We start from the raw sequence: 19,597 nt of genomic DNA, 5'->3' as shown, positions 1-19,597 counted from the left end.
TTTTACATACAGGCAGTCATGTGAGCCACTGGTGATCTCAGTATACAGATAAAAAGAATGCTACATATTTACCAGAATACACATATACACAACATAAAGAGGTAACGAGTCCTCTTTTAACAATATCAACAGCCAATAAAAAGCAGGAGAGAAACGCTTTATTGCTTACATTACACAGCCCAAACACCCCTCAAACACAACCACAGAAGGCTAGCTGGAGGGCACCTATGTCAAATACCCCTTTACACTTTTAGTCGGTGTAGGCTTAAGCCACGATTAGTATCTGCAGTGTTGGGGAGTAACAGAATACATGTACCGCCGTTACGTATTTAAAATATGAGTAACTGTATTCCGTTACAGTTACAGTTTAAAAAGGTGGTATTTAGAATACAGTTACTTTGTTGAAATAAATGGATTACACGGCGGTACTTTCCTGTTTCATATTGTGGCGGATCAGGCCTGTTTGGGTTTTGTTTGACAGCTACGTTCTGTTGTTCCAGGTGGCAGCGTTACGGTTGCCATGGTTACAGGGTGACGCTCTCTCTCTGCGTGTTTCCTGGGTGAGAAAGGCCTTTTTGTTGTTGTTGTGCTAAGCTAATAGGCAGAATGCTACCGGTATAGCTCTAAAGAATGTAGCATCATAGGCAGTGTAGTCCATGCTGCAGGGAGAATGGACTGCCATACCCGTTATGTGTCTGTGAGCGAGGGAGGGAGAAAAAGTACGAGCTGTCATCGAGCAAAAACGTGAGCTGGAAGCATGTAAATATAATAATAACCACTGCAGCCAAGAAGAGTGCCTGACGAGCCCAGTTGTAAGTAAGCTATTAAGACTCAACTGTACACCGTGTTCGTGTTTTCCTCCGAAAACAATAAGTTCCGTTGGAGCAGCCTTTCAACGCCTCTCTCTGTCTCTCGCTAGCAAAGTTGACCCAGACAACAAAGTAAAGCTAGTTTACCTTCAGTAACAGTAATAAATCACACAGCAATAGTACATTCATGTAGTTGTAAACAGCATGATAATATATTAAGTAATCCAAAGTATTCAGAATACGTTACTCTCATTGAGTAACGTAACTGAATACGTTACAGAATACATTTTGGGGAATGTATTCTGTAATGGAATACATTTTAAAAGTAACCTTCCCAACACTGAGTATCTGCTTGCCAAATGAGTCACACTCACTCTTGATGCCGTCCAGGTCAGCAGAGGCCAGCGTCTGAGCTTCGCTCTCATCAGTGGGGATGCGCTGGTACTTGGCCTGCTCGGCACCCGTCATGTTGCCCGTGCGTCGACGCTCTGTCAGGTCGTAACTGCGGCTGGCGGAGGAGACGCGGGTCAGCGGCGTGTGCTCGGCTGGGACTGACTGGGCAGTGGGGCTGGAAGGCTCAGATGAAGGCAGTTTACTAAAGAAGAGCAGAAAGATTCTAAGTAAAAAAAAAAAAGAGCTAAAAAATAAACAAGTGAAAAAGGAGGGATTGTTTTTCATCTTTTATCTTTAGGATTTAACATTTCCCCCTTAAAAACTGGGAACTGTGCACACTCAACCACACATAAAAATCCTCCCAATAGTTATTTCGTTTTAACAGGACTAACATTGTTGAAGTATTACAGCCTTCTACTGCTTCTCCTACTCTGATAAATGCATGCAAGGTGCAAGTTACACATTTAGCTGCAAAAAGCAAAAAAGTGGACAGAGGACAAAGAATTTTAACAACACATATCCAGCAAAAATAAACATAATTAACTTACCGTCTAGCGTAAACGCTACTTTACAACCTCGTCTTTAAGTCAACTTCTTCCACTTTAGGTAAGAATGGTTTAAAAGACAAATCTTCTGCGGTTAAGCTGATCTCTAATCGACTCAAAGTAAGCAAAAGGTGTATGTGCAGCTTCTTTCAAGCTCAGATTTCTTTAAAAAGGAACAAAGTAAATGTCACAGGTGGAGTCTGGGCTGCTGAGTAGCAACAGGTGATATATGGGTCTCTGAGGACAGGATTACTCTGGTCCATCTGATCATGCCCAGCAGGCTCACTGGATGCCTGAGACATGGTAACGTACAGTACATCACACACCCCCGCCCCCCGAACAGGCGTGAGCCTCAGTGCTCTCACCCAAACAGGATGGCTGTGAGGACATTTCATCAAAAAAGACAAAAACATGCATTAAGCAGTCATCGCGGCAGGTAAGGCATGATTACCAACCTAACAATCACGCCCTTTTTCACTTCTTTTTGAAGTCTATGAAGCAGACTTGACTCACTCTGTGGAAGTTGCGTCTTCATGTTCACCTCCCACACCGGACTGCGGTACGATGTCGAGCTTTCGGACCGAGTGTGGGCTCTCTTTGACACTTTTGGATACATGGTCATCTTCGGAAACGAAGAACTGTGGAGGGGAAAGGAAGCGTGAGAGTGCTGCTTACTGTAACACGGTCAAAAATAAATAAATCAATCAGATAAATCGAACGTCTCTCACATCCAGACAATGGAGAAACAAAGCCTGTGGAGACTTTTGCACATAAATCAGAGTTATTTAGATGTTGCTGGATTTCAGTATGAATTCAAAGGGAGCAAAAAGTTTCATGCAATCATATGATTATTGTTTGTTGATTTTATGCAAACTCATTCAAGTGGGTTGAGGCAAATAGCCACCCACTCCGAGTCCGGTTCTGTTTGACATTCCCTTTTATTAAAAGGGGGGATTTTGCCTGCTCAGTGTTGATTAGTGTTTGTTTAAGAGTATAGGGTTTCTTCTCAAATTCCACCAAACCTCAGGAACCCATCAACATTTATTCTGGTCTAAAGTCTCTTTATGTTTAAAGTAGAAAATCAAAGGTGAAAAGTTGTCAGATTATTGCAAAAGCCAGAATTCAACATAATTCAAGCTTTTAACCCTGAATTAGAACAAGCCTAAAGGTACACAGTAGGTTTCAATTTGGTTTAAAAGAGAAAAGTTACATCACATCGTTCCATTTTCTCAAAGCAAATTTGTATTTAAAACACATTTTCAACCAATTTTTGTATCAAATAACGCTTCTCGCTGGGTTTTATCTTATTCGCTCCCAAACACTGTTAAAAAGACTCAAAAGACTCAAATAATAAAATGATTACCTCCACATCTTTGGATCTCTCTGACTCTGACAGAACAGAATTTAGCTCTGTCCCCTCTTCTTCCTCTTCCTCCTCATCTTCACCTTCCTCTATGGGGACACTGCAGGGAGGATGGCTGCTTTTGTGATCTTTATCCTTCTTCCTTTTCTTGCTGCCCTTCCTCCTGCGTACGTCAGAGGGCAGTTTGGACAGAGGCCGGTGGATGTGGTGAGAGGAGTGCCGGTGGTCTGAAACACAGATAAATACATCAATCTCAGAGCTGTTCGCACACAACTGAAAGCATCTCCATGCTTTATTAAGCTTCTGCACGCTCACATTCAATGTCTTCGTCATGGTAAATGTGGTGCTCCTTATCAGGCACGGCAGCAGCAGGCGTGAGGATCTGCTGGAAGCGCTGGACACCCAAGGCTTTATTCAGGTCCCCATCATCCTCCTCTTCTGGGCGCGGAGACCCGTGTAGTGATGAAGCAGCAGGAGCTTCTGGCTGCAACAAAAGATGAAAATAAACAAGACAGCAGTGAAATTAGAATGAGGAAATGCTTCAGATTGGCAACCTGTCCAGGGTGTACCCCGCCTCTCGTCCTATGTTAGAAGAGATATGCATATGTCTAAGAGTGCATGCTGAAAACCCAGCTCAGAATGAACAAGTGTGCGCCTCACTTAAAACCACCACTAGAGGGCGTTCTGTCCTAGCTGTGAACACATCAGTTAGGTCATGTCTTCTTCAACATGAGCTTTAAAGTCAGAAACCATAGCTATGAGCTTTGATCAGTTCCAACAGGGATCACATGGGTGATAAGAGATCTGTTTTCCTGCAGCACGACGCAGCAACCCACTGAGCCCTGCTCTGTCTCTCCCGGTGAGATATTGAGAAAAGGATGGACTGCAGCGATATGACAAGAGTACCTGCTCAGACACCATTCAGCAGGTGGCAAAACTCAGGGATCGCAAGTCATTTGACACCCTGTTAAATGTTCCCAGGACACCCAACATGGTGGTCCTACACTAGGCTTTCCTGTGCTGCAGGGAGCAACAGCAAACGTGATCATACTTTTGTGTCTAGGCACAAAGTTTTGGCACAGATGGTACTGTACTTTTATTGTTATTAAATACTTTTCTGATGGGTTTAAACTATAAAACTTCTGTTTAACTACTAGTAATTCAATTAAAACGACAATAAAAATGTCATTACTTACAAGCACGCTGTAAAATATTATTAGCGTTTTTTTATAGCTCACATCACATTTTCTACACCTTCTACAGCACCTGTGTGATGTACAAAGGTCCCCTAGACACACGAAGATTATGAAGTCCATCGAGATGAGAAAATGTAAGCGGGAAACTTTCTGGTTAATCATAATTAAAGGTCAACAGATGATCAGACATGCAGGCATGTGCAGGAAGAGTGTGGAAAACTGACTCCCATAGCCTGTAACACCATGCTTCTTTTTGCATGCCACACAAAGGTGACAGCAGCGGTAAGCCCTCTGCTGAACGGAGGACGGGCTGAAAATAAAAGGCTTTCAAGCAAACGTTCAATATTGACCCAAGGTTCAATTTCTCAGATCTCTCTCCACCCCCCCCCCTTTTTTTTTACAAGTGCCTAAAAACAGGAGTAAGCAGACTCACTGCCCCTCAGTGACCTCCAGAGTCAAGAATTCAGCTTTAAGGACCAATAACCAAGCAGATCTGTGCTATTTTGCTATGAACTGAAGCATCAGCCTGCATCCACATCACCATCAACCGTTCAGCACTTAATTACTGATCCAAAACCCTGCAGCGCATTATCCGGACGAGTGAAGCCCTCAGAGTGTAGCTAAATGATCTCGTTGTTTGTTTTTACAGGGCCCTCATTCATATCATGGTTTCACGGTGAATCCCTCGAGGTGGAAGCAACGTGTGAAGGATTCTCGAAGGGGTGCAAGAATTTTCCACAACCGATGGCACGTATGAGAACAAGCTGAGGGAAGCACAGTAGGAAAAAAAAAAAAAAAAAAAAAAAAAAACAAGTAAATTGAAGAAGATCAACACTTCTTCTGCAGTTTCAGTGACTTACCTCGCTCATGACGTGAGCTTTATCAAAAGCACGGCTTTTGGTGACAACAAGCGTCAGCGCCCTCCACCATGACAAAACTGGATCTCTTACTTCACTCAGCACCTCTATTAAAGAACTGCAGGCAGGAGATATCCCTCTCCCCCTGCTTATCAAGGCCTCGTGATACCATAATCAGAACCCTATCGCCCAGCCTGCCACCTTCACCAGGTTGCGTATTGTGCCGAGGCCGAACAAACAAGACTCGCATTCTCGCTTTGAGGACAAGTGTGGCCTGAAAGGACAAGCCGTGTTTAAACAGTCAAGAACAAAACCCGACCCTGACATTCATCCCCACGTTTTCCACATGAAGTCTAAATATTTACCTGGGTGCTGTAAGTGCATATGATCTAAACCTCTAACACTTTTTTTTGAAGGCTAATATTGACAGAAGTAATGTTAAGCAACGGGCTGAAAAGAAACATGAAAGACTCAAAAGTGACTAAAATCTGACCTGTGAATTACAGTCTGTCTCAATTACAGAAACTAACAAATACAGCTGTTTTCCCCACATGTCTACAGCTACATTTAAGACTTTTTAACAGTACATTAAATGATTTTGATGCACGCTCAATCATCCAGGTAAAGAAAACCTAAAAAAGCTGGACACACGTTTTCTCACACTGAAAAGAGATGAACAGAATCTACTTTTTCGAGTACTACTTTAAATTAAACTAATTGAACTTGACATGGAACCAAAGAGCAGTGTGAAAATAGACTCTTTCCAAGAGCTCGAGTTTATGCACGTTGCTCAAATATATTCATTAAGGCGAAAAGAAAAACAAAAGTGTGACCCACCTTAAACACACAACACAGTTTGTTTCATAAGCATTTCCAGTTTTTGGCATGAGCTAGAACTGTTAAGTTAGCCATTTTACAGTCAATGCTTTTTTAAACATGTGAAAAGCCTGAAAGGTTGAGTCAGACAATAAAGCACACTCTTAATACTGAATTTGCATTGCATGATCCAAATGTGTAGACCAGGCTAGAGATGTGCGGTTTGAGACCCGGCAAAACTGAGTTTAAGACATTTTAATATTTTAGCTTTAGCCAGAAAATGAGAGAAGTTTAAATGCATTAGTACAAGCATAATTCAATCTAAGCACACTCTTCATCAATCCTGTAAAAGTGGTTCAGCTATTTCAACAAATGATCTATGTCCATGTATGAGAATTAGCAGTTGAGGGAGCTAATGTAATGCAATCTAATGGATCCAATACAGAGAAAAAAACAGTTTAGGATTTCAATCGTTGTGAGCTGAAGAAGGAAGAACATTGCACAGAGTCCTGGGAGGACTTGAGACGGGGTCTGGGTGCTACGGAAGAGTTATCAGATGACGGGGGAAAGTTCAGCAGTAGTGCCAAGAAGGTGTTCGGTGTGTCCTCTGGACAGAGGAAAGAGGACAAAGAAACTTGGCTGTGGAATGAGGGAGTACAAGAAAGTGTTCAAAGAAAGAGGTTGATAGAGAATAAGTGGGATAGGCAGGATGTTTAAGAAAGTAGACAGGAGTACTGGGAAGCGAGGTATACAGGAAAGAGAGGTGGTAAAGACAAGGAAAAAGTTTATAGTGAGTTGTATGTGAGGCTGGATGCAGTTCATAGCTGCACTGTGCTGTTCTCTTCAAGGCATTACCATTCCACTGCTTTGATAGCACTTTAAAGCATACACCTAGGTTAGAGCATTTAATATTAATTCAGTGCCAACTGAGTCATGTGTGATTCAGCGAATTTCAATTATTTACCCACATTAAGGCCTGTTTATCTTTGGCTCAGCTCTTTTGTGTTGGAGCAACCCGACAGGAGTCTATCCACTCGCGTTACATCTAAAATATTATAACGCAAGTTAAATCATCAGTCAAGTAGAAGTCAACACCAAGATAATAGTAGCGAGGTAGTGGCTGGATTTCACCTTTACACTTTGCAGATGATGTCATTCTGTTGGCTTCAACAGGTGGTGACCTCCAGCTTGCACCGGAGCCGTTTGTGGTCAAGTATGAGACGTCGAGAATGAGATTCAGCACCTCCAAGTCCGAGATCATGGTTCTCAGCTGGAAAAGGGTGGCGTGCCCTCTCCTGGTCAGGGGAACGTTTCTACCTCAGGTGGAGGGGTTTAGCGTGAGCCACAGAAAGGAGTTTCCTTTAGAATCAGTGTCCTGGACTGTGTTAAACTTGATTTTGACTTCTTTGGGAAATCTGATTTATGACGAAACCAGAAGTCACTCTTGACCCTACACTGCAACCCTCCACGCCATTCACACCGTTGTGAGCTGCATCAGTCTGATGTGTAGTTGAATTTCTCAGGAGGTGCACATCAAAGGTTATAGCATAAGGTTAAAATGAATTCACAATTACATTGTAAGTTACATCATAGATTTGCCTTCGAAGCATGAGTCACGCATTAGAAATGGGGTAAGGAGGTCTGTCTGTGTCAAAAGGAGCCAGTTGAGGTGGTTGGGGCATCTGACTAGGATGCCTCCTGGACAATTCCTAGGCATGTATTTCAAGTATGTCCTACTGGAAACAGGTCCTGGGAAAAACCCAGGACTCTGAAGATATTATCTCTCTCAGCTGGCTTGGGAACAACTTTGTATCCCCCTGGATGAGCTGGAAGACGTGGCCAGGGCGAGGAAAGTCTGCCCGACTGCTTCCTGCATGACCTGATCCCACATATGCGGCAAAAGAAATATGGATGGATAATTTTAAAAGGGGCATGTCTAGTTAGCTTCTCCTCAAAAAAAATATATTTTGTTAAAAGAGATTTTCAAATAGCTAACAGGGTTTATCAAATAATGTATTTGCCAATTTTAAAACCTTTATCCACTTGTGAAAGATTTCCTTTCAAAATTAGTTTACTGTGTCTGCCGCACTAAGACTGCTGAAACATGTAATGCATCCATTTTTAATGCAGGTTTTAGTAAGTGGCATGCATGTGCAGAGACTGTTGTAGAAAGAAACCAACACTCAGCATGTGGAGGCTGCAGGAGATTATTTGTGTGGTGAGGCAGTCTCAAATCCTCCACAGTCAGCACTTGGAAGCAAAGTGGAGGCGGGGGTGCAGACACTGTAGTGATCATGTTGTACATCGTGGCTGATGTGTCGCTGTATTAACTCATATCTTTAAAGTAAATCAACTGCAAGAAAATCCCACTGCAGATTGTGCTCAGTTTTCCAGAACAGTGTGTGAAAGCAGAAGAGTTGTAACCGAGGTGTTACCTCAGCCAGCGCTTAAATTTCTATTACAAACATTGATTTCAACAACCTTCCTGTTGCATCATGCATTAAAAAGGCCATGTTTAAAGTTTTGCTTTTCCCAGCCATCAGTCTGACGCAATTTGGTAGTATACACAGCCTGGGGTCGTGCTTCTACGCCTCATTTTATTTAAAATGTCCAACTGACAAACTGAGTTTACAAACTCAAGTGAGATGAGTCACATACAGAGGGAGTCAGATACACGTCACAGGAAGAATGAAGCTAGAATGATTAAAAAAAAAAAAAGTGTGAAAGAGGAGGTAGTGCAAACCACAGAGGGCTGATCCCAATCACAGACGACCAACGGCTCACTGAAAGAGTTGACTGAAAGGTCAAAGTTCAATGCCGCAAAGACAAAGTGTGCATTTCAATCTCCACGTGAAGTTCAAGGGAGATTGAAATGACTCCCTAAAAGGAATCAAAGAGGGGGGCGTGATTACGATTGTGAAATAGTCAACAGGCAAAGAATATTTTCATTTTAACCTGCAACAAGAGGCCATCTATCCTGTTTAAAGCTGATTTTTTAATATTTTTTCGTAGCATCCCTTAACATAACAATTGGAATCACGTGTACCATGTTTATAAAGCTCTACATACTAAAACCTGTAAAGCGGGAATGGAACCTCGTGAGAAACGCCACAGTTGTGAGAAACGCCACAGTTGTGGAGGGCAGCACCAATAAGCTGAAATAATTCTACTCTAACAGGCTACTAAGTTTTCTCTCCTTATTAGCTTATTGATGCTGTTCTCCACAACAGTCCGAGTGTCAGTTAAGTGTAACATTTCCCATTAAAAAACAACGTTTAATAGTCTAAACCTGCAGTTCTCAAAATCACTGATGACAAATTTTACGTCACTTAAACTAAAGTGGACCCAACGAGGCTCACAGACGTGTAAACTATAACAACTATTACAGGGGAGAAAATAAAGGATCCTCCCCAATAATTCTAACACTGACTCAGTTAATTTGCTAATGTGGACTGACTAAGCCATTTCTCCATGCTCTGTTTACATTCCTAACAAGGTGACCTACGCAGCAGCAGGGGCAGAAGGAAGCATGTGTTGCACCCCGAGAGAATGGAGTTAGCTAGCTTAGGGTCACCAACCAGCAGATGTTCTGTAAGAAACCGTGACTTCAGAATTTCCTTTCCAAGGAGAGAAGTAACAGAGAACACTCCCACAACACTTGCCCCGTTATTTTTTGTAGGAAGTTCATTTCCTTGTTTGCTTTGCAATTTAATAGTTAACTCGTTGTGGTTTGGTTACAACCACTAAAAAAATAAAAATCTCTGTAAGCCCCTGTGAAGAAAACTCTCATAATCTCACTGCTGACCATCAGAGGAGTGACTATCTACAACTACTCATGCATTAAGATGACATAAGGAAGTAATTATTAACTTCTATTTTTGCAGCTTAAGGAGAAAAGGAAATGAGCTACTGGGCATAGAAAAAAAAACCCTCAAGAACAATACTGAACATTAAACAGCTGCAGGGGTCGTGCTGAGGTTAGGTTTACCTTAAGAAGCAAAGTCAGACAACATTTGGAACAATCTCTGTTCGGGGAAAGCGGGGAAAGATAACATCAAGCCAAAATGTCACACAAACGGCCTATGCACAAAGGCGACAAACTCACCTTATACAGGAAGTCCATCAAATGACATTACAGGCGTTTTTGCGATGTGAACCTCAGAGACAGTTTTGGTTTTCTTGTATCAAGGTAGTGCTGGCTCCTTTCCTAGAAGGCGACGCGTTTCCATTTCAGTTTGCCCCAGTCACGTGACCAGGGCAGATCTTCACGGCAGGAAGGCGACAACCACTGATATTAGTTTCAAAATGTCAGCACATAAAATCCAGAGTGGAGTACCTGACCACTCCTTGACCACACACACACACACACACACACACACACACACACACACACACACACACACACACACACACCGCTCAGGAGTTAATCATTTACCCAGAATTTTTTTTATCTTTGTGCTACCAACTGGCAAATCTCATCACAGTCAAAAGAAATTATGGATCACAGGCTCAGTAAGACTGTTGACTGCCATAAACCTACTAAGTACAAACACAATAAAGACATGCAGAGTGCTGTAAATGAACACAGGAGCTCTGCCCTTTGCACCATGTTCTTCATAGCAACTAATGCCTTTGGTATTATACACAAACTGGATGTCTGTGCATCTAAAGGCACTGTATTAGGAATTTACTGCTTCTAAATAAACAGCATTTTACCCTTTTCACTTTGTCAGGAACAGGAAGTTTATTTAGTTGTTATCAGTATCATTATTATTATTTAGTTATGATGATTTTGATCACGGAAATAATCTGATCCTGAAGTGCTGATTAGATGTGAGCTGTGCAGAATTTAAGATAAACAGTCATACGCAAAGGTATGCATCCATCTATCCACAGCAGGGTATAATATTAGTCAGATGACTTCATTTAAATGCTTAAATGCAGTAGCAGCACAAACATGGTTGAGAGGTCCAGTTCACTGACTGGCAAAGGTTGCCCAAGTCGGCATACCTGTCAATCGAAGCAGCAACATCCCTAAATTTAAGCCTTAGTAGTATAACTCAAGGAAGAGTTGGATATAAATAAATCAATAAATCAATTAAAAAACAATCCACCCGTTACAGTTGTAGAACTATTACCTCCAATCTCAAGGCCACACCTGGAAATGGGTGCAGTTCAATGAGTTGGTGCTCCAAGTATCTCAGTGTCCTGTTAATGTGCGAGCAGGAGACTAACAGACAGATTAGTGCAGCATCTGCAGTGATGTGGATGCTAAATCAGTCTGTTGGGGTGGAGAGAGCCGAGTGTAAAAGTGAAACTGTCGATTTATCGGTAAAAATCGACAGTTTCACTTTCACTTTACTTTTGTGTTTTGATGTACGTTCCTACCCTCACGTATTGCCTCGAGCTGTGGGGAATGATTAAAAGAATGAGGCTGCAGAAACAAGCAGCGGAAATGATCTTCCTCTAAGGGCTGTCTGGACCCTTAGAGACTCAGTCATTCAGGAGGAGCTCAGAGTAGAGCCACTACTCCTCCACATCGAATGGAGCCAGCTGTGGTGACTGGACACCTCCTAGGTGAGGGGAAACAAGCATGTCCTGCAGGGAGGAGGCCCCTAGGCAAACCAAGGACATGCAGTAGACATTGCATCTTTTAGCTGGCTTGGGATCACCTTGGAATATATATCTATATCTCTCTATATCTGTATTTATCTATAGATATCTCAATAGATCAGTAATTGCATTTAGTGGATCAAATTTCATCTAAATGCTTTTAATTCTCTGCGTTAACTAGTGAGATTCGACTTCAAAGTGTGTACGCCTGGTGATTCAACCTTTGTCTAGTTCCCGAGTAGTTGCAACATTTGAAATGAAGTCCAAAGCTAGGCTCAAGGTGGGATTTCCTCGATTGGGTCTGCCGTGAAAAACTGAAAACAACGGCAGAAGACGAACGTGTACTCTCAGTCAGTAGTGGCCTTCATGACTGGTTATTCAGAAATAAATGTTTTCCCATTTCTACCTAGCTGCACATATAATTCACAGTAAAGTTATCAAAATTATGGCTTGTCATTCTGGGAAAGATAGAGAATCTTTAGTTTAATTTTAAAAGAACAAGAGCTCCAGGGAAAGGTGGGTAAATCAGTTAATAAAACCGCAATCCTGATATTTCCTGGTATGAAATTGAATGTATGCCTGGAATTTACAAGCCATAGTCATAAACGGATCAGCTCTAGCAATATGAGAGTATTCACGGCTGGATTGTGATTATTTTCTGCTGCAGCAAGATAATCACGAGAGGACCTTGTTGAGAACCTCTGTGGAGGAATTCTGCTTTCTTTGGCCACTGACCAGCTGTCCTCAGGCCTTTGCCAGCCATGTTTATCAACTCGTACACCACCAGCAGCCTCGCAATCAACTCTCATTATGTGCCAATATTGTTTTCACTGTTTTCAACAACGTCAACTTTAAGAAAAGAGGAAGGAAACAGATTTAACTGTGTGCCTGCTGATATTTTCCAGTGCTCTAATAAGAGGGCGATTTCAACAGGAGCTGCTCTCTGAGCGTTCCTGAACATTTTTATGTTGTAGTCAGAGCTGCTGTATGTTGGCAGGGAACTGGATGTTACTAGATTTGCACTGGAGGGAACATCACTGCCCAAAATACACACTCCAATGCCAGAGAGGGCAGAGGAAGCTGATGCAGCATAAATCCAGCACAAGGAGAACTGATAGGAAAAGACCAAACTAAGGAAAGACTAAGTCCTGCCAATGTGTTTAGTTTAATGTGGTTTTAATTCAGAGCCACTATCTCATATCCTTTATCATGCAGCCAGTGATAGTGTAGCCTGACCTGATAGGGCAGGCTGAAGCTTTTGTGCATGTGGGCGTGCGTACTTACTCCGTGAATAACCGAAGCCACGGCGTCCGTAACCTGGCTGGGAGCATCGGGGTTGCTCATGGCTCTGCAGTAGAGTCGTTGCTGGAGAGGCGCTGGAAAGCTGGTTTAGACTGGTGTGGCTTTAGCCCTTCTCTTTCTCACTGGGACTCAGACAGCTTTTGGGCAGCATAACCTGGAGCCAGATGCAGATCAGGGAGTTAGATCACATGATGACAGATTTAAAACTTCAAGGTGAACAAGAGTGCAAAAGCCACCAAATACAAATCTAGAAAGAATGAGGACGAAGATATCTTTGACATTTAAACAAAAATTGTCAGCATTACACTTTTTTTTCAAGGTCAGACAGTGAACTGTCCTAGTCAATTAACCCCAGGGGATGGGTGGGGTGGGGGCGGGGAGGCACTTTTGTTTCTTCGGACTTAAATTGGTCACTTTTATGATGAAGCAAAATGTAACGCATTCTATTTGAGCCATAAAAAGGCAACAACTTCAGAGAACTACATTACATCTTTCTTTTCCTTTTTATTTGATTCTTGCCTTGAAGCCCTACAGAGCTTCCCAACTACCATTCAAGGGCGTTGACCAATTCAGCTCGATAAGATAAGAGCAAGATAACATTAATGCTACTATGCCTTTGATAAGCGGCAGCATGTGCCTCAGCTAACCTCCGTCATTCCAGAGTCTCCGTCACGTATGGTACACATGTAATCATAGGTAGAGATTGTGTAAAATGTTATTGAAGGGGCTTTCGGTACAATACATACAAAATTAATTGTATCTCTCATTAGATTTTTTTTTTTTTTTTTTTTTTTTTTAAATCAAAAGTTGTGAAATGGTGTGGTTCTGACTTCTTCTGAATGCACCCTGAATGTCCTTGGCTGTTGATGAAAGCAAGAAATCTGAAGATGCTATCTTAAGCACCTGGAAAAAAATTTCTCCTAACTTACAAAACTGAATAAATTGGGGGGGGGGGGGCTAAAAAGGCTAAAAAGATCAACCGAAACTTTAACCAAATAAAGCAAACTGGTTACTTTTGTATATATCAGGTACCCAAAGAGTCCTTAAAAAAGGTTTCCCACTTGCAACAATATTAAAGCAGCAGGAGGGCCCTCTGTGGGCTCATGTTCTGCCAAAGCTGGCCGCGCTGGCTTTCTGACAGCATCTATCAAAGAAATGATAAGCCTCCTTGGTGCCTGAACGCAATCATATCACTGACCTTGTTCGCAGTGAGCGATTTCATAAAGGTTTCTCTGAAGTACAATCAATGATATAAATTTTAATTTAAGAGGCAGACTTGAACTTTTGTTTGGACATGGATTTAGCAAAGATAGTACTTCACTGCACCAAATGTTAATTACATGCATAGTTTGAGATAATCCCATCCGTGCGGCAGTGGTAATAAAAGAGTCCGCCTCAGTTTGAGTTTTGGGCGTGCATGAAAATTACTTTCTCAGTAAACCTAGACCCCACCACAGCGGAGGAGGCAGAGCTGGCTACACAGGGATAAAGTTACCAAACCCTGGGATTCTGGGCGAAAACTATGGGAACCAGCTCATCCACCTAAGGGCACGTCTGTAATCATACCTTTAGGATAACAATAATGATCAGAAAAGGAAAACAATAATGACTGCAGTTGCCTTTTCGAGCAGGTAGGTTAAGAAACAACATGGTCCTCTGTCTGACATCAGGTACACTCAGAGGACTGAATAAAAGAAAACTGGTGGGTCCCTTGTGCAGGAACTGAAAAAGGCACTGATAAGTGCTGAGGTCAGCATGTTCCTTTTCCCACCTGGAAGAAATCCATCAGGTCTTCCAAGAGTCACCCAGGAGTCTGGTACTTTGTAAAGAGTTTCTTAGATGAGGAGGATGGAATTTTCTCTTTATAAGCTTGAAAACCTTTCCGTGTTAGACTTAGTCACGGCCTTTAAATGTGCACACACAAAGCTTTGGGAAATCTTTCCTTCAGGGAGGAAGTAAGTATGAAAACAGGAAGAAGGTAACAGCAACAGACAGATGCCTGTCAGTAGGAGCTGTAAACTTATAGAAAGAAATGGAACAAGTGGTTTCCAGATTTCTTTCCAGCAGCTGAAAAATAGGTTTGGTCCACACATACACAAGTCCAAAGCTTCAAATACAACCAAATTAGCTGAAATTTTAGTGCCATGTGTGTAAACTAAACAGAAGTCAAAGACACACAGCAAATGTTGAAATTGTAAATTTTTAGTTTTGTTGAAAGGTATACTCTTACTTTGTAACCTATTAAAGCAAAAGGTTTCATAAAAGGCTAAGTTAAGGCACCACCTCTTCTTTGAACAATACTTTTGGTAACTGAGGAAACTTTTTACCAGCCAATTTTCCCGTTATTGCTTAATATAGGACTCTAGCTAATTAGCTAGTCAGGCTTCCTTTGTATTATGTGCCAAAGGTTTTACTTTGGTGCAAGGTCAGTAAGCAGCAATGAGACTGATGACACATGCAGAATGTGGTTTGGCATTACCTTGTTGGAACTAGGAAGGTTTGAATGGCACCATACACCAATCCAAACCATGCAAATACAGTATTAATGGAGCCTTCACAGATATGCAAGGTAAACACGCCACATGCATTAACTAACCCCCATACTATAATGGATGCTGACCTTTCAAGTGAATCTAATAACCTGCATGGTGCCTCTCCTCTTTAGCTCCAATGACTAGTCAAATTCTGAATTGCTCATTTTAAATGCGCTCTAGCCACCTGGAGCTTGTTTGGTTTGCATGGTAGTTGGATTTGTTGATGTGCTGCGTTCAACAAAAATAGCCTCTGTGTTACTGAGCCTTTGCAGTAAGTAGTAGGCCCAAAGACTTCATACTCAGAAACAATACTAAATTGCTTTAGCCTGAACTCTTTTCATCTGTATTTGTTAAAGACTCAGCCTTGTTTGAACGCCTTTTTTTGTGTAAATATAGCAAGTCTTGGTCAAAGGGCAATGTCTAAAGCTTGGCTGGGGGGGATCGAGCCATTGCAGAGCAACAAAAGTTGCAGTTCCTCCAAGGGTCACTAGAGGCTGGCTCAAAAAAATAACCTGGTGCAAAAATAAAATGAATACAATCACATTTACATTTAAATGTAATTTATAAGTAATAAAAACATTTTAATGTATTTATGAGAAAAAAAAAAAAAAACAAAAAAAACAAACTTCCACCTGACTTCTAAATTTAAATGTCATTCTGCTTGACAGGTGCCCCGACTGGTAAGTGTTCAGTGTTTTATTAGCCTGTTACTGAGGACATCTAAGCATTGCACCCATAGAGATTACAGATGCAGATTGCTGTATAGCCCTCTAGCTTCAGCTGATAAATGGCACTCCAGCCTTTCATCCAAGGTAACTTTAAGAAAACAGTAAAGTTGAGCTTTCAACACCAATGAGTGACATCTTTTATGCCATCTGTGGTTAAGACACTAGCCTAATCTTTTCTGAAGTGACGTACAAAGATGATTTGGTTTTTCATTATAAGCATACAGATTAATAAAAAATAAAATCAATCACATCTACCATTTTTCACCCAGATCTACCTCTCATACTTTTTATTATACAAGCACTGTGCCAACCAGGAGATTACCGCTTGAGAATTTAACATTTACACTTTTTCTTCAGCATGTGCAGCTTGACTGTGTCCCTAAGCATATAGCAACGTAATGGAAGACCACGATTATAAGTATCCCTGCAACAGATGGTCTGCCCCCCCAGAGACTACTGATGTCAGCATCATCCAGTCAATTTGGGATTACTTACTTATTAGAGAAGTCACTGCCCCAGCCTAAAAAAACAATAGAAATTAAGCCAGTTCTTCAAGATCCGCAAACAAATTAAGTACTTAATGCTTATGTGTGCCTATGGTTACCTTCAAAGGGGTCACACCCAGTGATGACTTGAATCAGATTTTTACAGAAAACAAGCGGGTGTAGCGTGTAACATGTTATTTTATAGTTTCTAACGCGAGACTGCAATAAATACCAACAGCAAACACTTCCTTTGCTTTTGATTACACATCAGATTAATCTGTAAATGCATCACACTTTCAGAAGAAGACGATAACAGAGTGGCAGAGTGATGAGAGCTTGACATTTTCTCTTTATTTGGATCTCTGATGTGTACTTTGTGATGACTCATCGCTCCCAAAGTGTATGAATGTACCTGACTCTTTGGCTCTGTGGTATTTTGTAAGTTTCCATTCCTGATGGAAATCCCTCCATGTTTTTAAACTTTTCTGTGAGGAAGAGTTCCCTACCACTTGATGCATATCACAGACACATTTATGGGTAAATGAAGACATCCTTCATTCCTTGAAGATAGCAGGTTATAGAAAACAGAGTGCTGGATTAGGAGTCAAGAACTGATTGTTCAGCACAAGAAAATCTCAGAAAAATAGCAAAAATGTCTTATACAGACCTACAAACTGCTTGTTCTGCACCTGTGCATCTTCCACTTTGATGTCATTTGACCGTTTGTGTTAATCACAAGCTAAAGGTTAAAAATATCCTATGTCGTGCCCTCATAAATACACAAGACAGTCAGACGACGGGACGGAGGTTATGAGCCAGAAGAAAACCCACGACAAAAGTCCACATGTGCGTTAAACCAACGTTCTGTCAAGACGCCGCGGCCGGGCCCGGCTTCAGTTGGCAGCTTGGCACGTGAGCGCCGACCGCAGTCTCCCTGCACATCTACAAATTCTATCAAAAACAAAGCATAATTAAAGAACAGTTCAATAAAATGTGCACACTGCCAATAAAAATGTCCGTGCACAGAAATAGAAGCTTGATCACAATGTCCAAACCTCAACCAATACACTGGCCTGTATTTATGAAAGCAGGACAATGACAGGGAAGAAAGAAGAAGTATGAGGTTTCATTAAAGAACAGAGCTTTTCCTTTAGCTGACAGTGCAGGTTTGAACAGACAACACTATTTTTTCCTGAAACACTGACTGTGTTGCTAACCTATTATTATATTATTAATCTTTTATTAAAAAAATAAGTTAAAGAAAAAAAAGAACTAAAGTGGGTGAAGCGACAAACACTTTAGAAAAATCACATCGTTTTTTGATGTAGCCACAAATGGTCAAATTCTGATTTAACCACAGCACTTAGAAAGCAATCCGGTCCTAAAATGTGTCCTTTGAAGGCACCAATTTAAGATTTACAACACTGGAAAAACATTTTTATGCTACTGAAACACAAGTGGGCAACAAGAGAGCTCATTTAAAGATCATTTAAAGGGCTTTTTGATGTTTTTTTGGGTTTTTTTACCCCCTTACCTTCCCTCCTTCCTCAAACTGTGTAATCTGTGGATCATATTTGATTTGTTTACAGCTGGCTACAGATCACTGTGGTTGAACCCTGAGTCAGCTCTAATCTCACCTCAAATGTTTCATTATCAGGAAGGATTAGACTTGACAAATAACAGATCAGGTTACTCTTTTAAGCACTAGCCCATATGAATAATGAATTAATAAACCAAATAAAAATGAATGGCAAAATCAATAATCTGTAAAAAAAAAAATACATACAAATGTGACAAATGCAAATAGTTGAAAACCTAGCAACTGTTAAAGAAGCAGAGAAAAAAAAAAAAAGAGATTATTGATTGTACCATACCTTTGTGTGCTTTACTGCAGAGAAGCCACCGCAGACATTGTAGTGCAATTCTGAACTCTGCTGTGAATACAGACCCGGGGCTGATCAGAGTGCAGGGAGAAAACAAACAGAGGGAGAGGAGACAGATAGGGAGACAAAAAAAAAGAAGGAGAGAGAGCGTGTTAGAGATGTGGAGTGTCTCGTCGAGCCGAATGCCCTCTCAGACCAACATGCACAGACTGATAACGGCAGCCTTCCTCCTCGGGATTACGTTTCCTCCTCCAGCCTGCTGACATGTAGCCATGTGACTCTAGGACCCATTCAGCACTGAGTCAGAGGCTGCTGCTCAGACATATATACACACACACACACACACACACACGCGCGCGCACACACACGCACCCTTGTGCAGAAAGTGGAAATGCAGCGATCGATATCTCTCTTTAACAAACCAAACGAGGGGAGTTGGATGTTTTGACAATTTTTTGCCTTTGTGACGTTGACTTGCATTTGCTTACCACTAACTGTGACCAGTTCAGCTAAAACTAAACAGTGATTTTCTGCAATTTAGTTATGCTTTTTTATTTTAGAGACCTTAAAATTTCAAATAACCCATAATTGACACGCACCAAAAAAAGAAAACAATGATTAGACGCAAGTTAGGAAGGCAAACATACTTTTAAGCAGTTGAAGTGTTATTTAAGAGTTATTGTAGATATATCCTCAGGCTCCAGGTTATGTTTTTGTGCTTTTTCACAGACAGTGCAGAAGTGCCTTAAATATGCTAACCCTTTAGGATTCATTGCAGCAGATCATCTGTCTCCATCTAGCCCCATCCTCAGCATCTTCCCGTCACACAAACCCTCTGCATGAACCCCATCCACTACACCAACGAATCTTCTGCCGTCTTTCTTTTCTTTCATGCTGAAAGCTCCATATTCAACATCCACTATCCCTTTCTCTGCACATGCCCGACCTCGCCGAAAAGATTTTTGGTTGTGTCTCTGGGAAAACACTTGCTCTGTGATGTCAGTGAACACTTTCCTCTTGGGTTTATGGACTCAGTTGCTCGGAGGATTATCCAGAACATGCTCATGTCCCTG

The 19,597-nt window shown here is 41.5% G+C and overlaps 1 protein-coding gene across 6 annotated transcripts in view; it reads right to left on the bottom strand.

Annotated features, from left to right (window-relative positions):
• Positions 1-19,597, bottom strand: part of slc4a2b (solute carrier family 4 member 2b) — a 47,301-nt gene that overhangs the window by 15,261 nt on the left and 12,443 nt on the right. For all 6 annotated transcript variants that reach the window (XM_085172584.1, XM_085172585.1, XM_085172586.1 and 3 more), the window contains exons 2-7: positions 18,516-18,595; positions 12,877-13,048; positions 3,426-3,594; positions 3,111-3,337; positions 2,261-2,385; positions 1,184-1,404 (exon numbers count right to left, since the gene is read on the bottom strand). In XM_085172584.1, the coding sequence (XP_085028710.1) occupies positions 1,184-1,404; positions 2,261-2,385; positions 3,111-3,337; positions 3,426-3,594; positions 12,877-12,936 (802 nt within the window). In that variant the 5' untranslated portion in view covers positions 12,937-13,048; positions 18,516-18,595. The remainder of the gene's footprint in view (positions 1-1,183; positions 1,405-2,260; positions 2,386-3,110; positions 3,338-3,425; positions 3,595-12,876; positions 13,049-18,515; positions 18,596-19,597) is intronic.

Source organism: Neolamprologus multifasciatus, chromosome 9 (genome assembly GCF_963576455.1).
Source record: "Neolamprologus multifasciatus chromosome 9, fNeoMul1.2, whole genome shotgun sequence".
Lineage (NCBI taxonomy): Eukaryota > Metazoa > Chordata > Actinopteri > Cichliformes > Cichlidae > Neolamprologus > Neolamprologus multifasciatus.
This window is presented reverse-complemented; position numbering and strand designations above follow the sequence as displayed.